Here is a 3,187-nt window from a genome sequence, read left to right as displayed (position 1 = left end):
ATTCACATTGACATTACACATCCAACGGAGCATACTGGCTTCATTCCTTGCGAGCTTACGTATGTCCTCAGCAGTTACAGCCCATGTTTCACTGCCATGTAGCATGGTTGTTCGTACGCATGCGTCATACAGTCTGCCTTTTACTCTGAGTGAGAGTCCCTTTGTCGCCAGCAGGGGTAAGAGCTCTCTAAACTTTGCCCAGGCTATTCTTATTCTAGCAGCTACACTTTCAGCGCACCCACCCCCACTACTAACTTGGTCGCCCAGATAGCGGAAGCTATCGACTACCTCTAGTTTTTCACCCTGGAATGAGATAGAAGTTGTTTCCTGAATATGTTCTAATTACCATTTTCCACTTCCATCATCCTTTTATCCTCTAGATAAGTGTATGTACCAATATAATAGATAAGTTCGTATACTTAAGTTGTAGTTCGGCCAAACTGACCACTCACCACAAGAATATCATATTTCAAGTTTTCTTTAGCCTGACGTTATTTATTTATGACCCACCACTAGTCTGGGCCGACACAGCATCATGTACATCTCTCATTTACGACCTCACCCTTTAAGATCTCTTTATCTCTCTTTATTTATCTTTAATAATCTTTTTTTTCTACTTTTAGGTTTTTTCTTATCCCCCTTCTTTTTAACTCTGTTATTTTATTTCTTTAATTTTATATTTTACCACCTAACCCTTCTAAATACCTTATATGCATCTTACTTTACTATCCGGATTTTTTCTTATATCCCCCCGCCCCGATTTGACTTCCATTGTTTTTGTACTAACATGTGTATTTTTCTTCGTATTTTATATTGTTTTAACCGCCAACTTCTTCCTTTTTTGGACCCTCTCCTTCTAGCTCATATAAGCTAGTATTGTTTATTTAGCATTCACTCTACCCTGAATTGTGGCACAATATGGACAGAATTCCGGAATACCGATGAACTTTTATGTAAATGTATCAACTTAAAGGATAAACATATTACAATGGATAATACCAAGTGGACTCCCCCTTTTTATCTCTCATGTTTCTCCCTCTTTTACTTTTTTCTTGGTGACTTCTTCTTTGTGATGTAATACTTGGGAAAGAATATATTTGCGGCTGAAGATAGCGTTATACCATCCTGTCTATCAATTATATACCAATATAATGATGCAACGACTATAAAGCTTGAAACACGTGTACCGCAGAATCCTTTGTGTTCTGTTTTTATTTTTACGTTTTTAATTTATTCTTTCACCCCGGCCACAATCTGGCATATACAGGTGCTTACAATTATCGAGTATTACCTCTAAAATTTGCTTTACCTACGTATATATATATATATATATATACACACACACACACACACACACACACACACAAAACGCACAAATCATTATCTACAATGCACTTATAATTTTTTTTTTTTTTTCTACAAAGAAAATTAATTGTTCATTTATCATTAGCATGGTCTCACTCAACAGTGATAAAATACTGCTCCCATATTGTGATGAAACCCTTCAGTTCTACTTTTGGAACAAACAGAAAATGAAACCATTATGGCTTAACATTATAACAAAGACAAACTTAACTGACATTTCAGATTCTAAACTGGACCATGGCTATTAACAGGAGACCATGTGTAATGATGCAGGTAATTTTCTTATCAGTAGAAAGAAACCATGAGCGCATTGCAGATTATTCTCCATCCTATTATATTAGGCCTGCATACACACCAGTATAAACGTAGCATCAAAATAACTGCACAAGTACCAATATTGGATGGTTATGAATAAATAAAGATACTGAACCATATCTATATGTAACTGATTTCGCTGTTAAATTAGATTTTTGTGTGATATGTCACCATATATTTAATAATTAAAAAGATTTGTAAAAAAACAACTGTTATCTCATTATTACCCTTTAGAAGGTGGTAGAATTGTTAGGAAACCAGACAAAGGTGGTGAGCTGGGAGAATTGTTACTCTGTCTTTATATTCAGAGTTCAGATTCCTCTGAGGTCTACTTTGTCTTTTGTCCTTTTAGGGTCAATGAAATAAGTACCAGCTGAGCATTGTGTCAGTGTAAATGACTAGCCCCTTCCCTGCAAAATATTCCAGGCCTTGGACCTTTAGTAGAAAGGATTTTAACCTTTAAGCAACTTCTTTTCACAGTGAATAGTAAACTTTTGAAAGAGAATACCATATATTTCACAGAGAAACAACAAGATGTTATGAAATTGGTCTATAATGGAAGGATAATATGATGGAAAAAAAACTTAAACAAAAAAAATTTAATCAATGTTAATAGAAATAAAGATAGAAATAATAGTTAGTACAAACTTTAAAAGAATAATTTATTTTTTTATAGTACACTGCTTTTAAGAAAATGATAATTTGTTTGCTGGTATATGTCCAGCATCTCCAACTATCTTTAGTGACACTTTACCATCTGGTTTAATTGTAATCCATGTAATGCTAGCATGATAAAGTCTCATTCTCATCCAACCTTCTGGTGGAAACTGTAAAGCCCTGAAAATGCACAAGAAAACTCTCTCATAGTTTTTCTGGAAACAAAAAACAAAAAGCTTAACTTATGAAACTTTCTTCCATTATTGAAAACAGATAAAAAAAAAAACAATATTAATAACAAATTATTATTTTCCATTTTTCTAGCAAGTATAGCAGAGATGTCTCCAAATTATTTTGAATTCTTCAGCAACATTTATCTTTTGCCATATTTGTAAAATGATGAGTAAACTACACATGGTAAATGTACATCCATTGGGGTAGGAAAATAAAATTGTTTGGAGATTAAATGATCGAGAGACAACTTCTGACCTGATTGTGGATTTGACAAATGTTAAATAAGACAGAGTTTCATACTTAGGTTCAATTATGATTCAATTTACATACATTATTTACATTCGACGGATATTTGTCCTCATCTTGTTTGTTGTTAACACAACGTTTTGGTTTATATACCCTCCAGCCTTCATTAGGTGTCTTGGGGAAATTTCGAACCTGGGTTCTCATTCCTAAGGTATTTTTCAATGTTTTATTATTATTATTATTATTATTATTATTATTATTATTATTATTCAAGTTACTGCCTGGAATCTTGGGGTTAGTAGCCCTCAGTGTGGGCTACTAACCCCAACATTTGAAGTTCAATTCCAGGCACTGACCTGAACAACAACAA

General features: G+C 33.7%; 1 protein-coding gene across 1 annotated transcript in view; it reads right to left on the bottom strand.

Moving 5' to 3' along the window:
* Positions 1-2,317: 2,317 nt before the first annotated feature.
* LOC106870456 (serine/threonine-protein phosphatase PGAM5, mitochondrial) overlaps positions 2,318-3,187 on the bottom strand; it is a 34,136-nt gene continuing 33,266 nt past the window's right edge. The window contains exon 5 of the mRNA XM_014916557.2: positions 2,318-2,517. Coding sequence (XP_014772043.1) covers positions 2,367-2,517 — 151 coding nt within the window. The 3' untranslated portion in view covers positions 2,318-2,366. The remainder of the gene's footprint in view (positions 2,518-3,187) is intronic.

Source organism: Octopus bimaculoides, chromosome 16, assembly GCF_001194135.2.
Source record: "Octopus bimaculoides isolate UCB-OBI-ISO-001 chromosome 16, ASM119413v2, whole genome shotgun sequence".
Classification (NCBI taxonomy): domain Eukaryota; kingdom Metazoa; phylum Mollusca; class Cephalopoda; order Octopoda; family Octopodidae; genus Octopus; species Octopus bimaculoides.
Note: the sequence above shows the minus strand (reverse complement) of the source record. Positions and strands in the feature narration are given on the sequence as shown.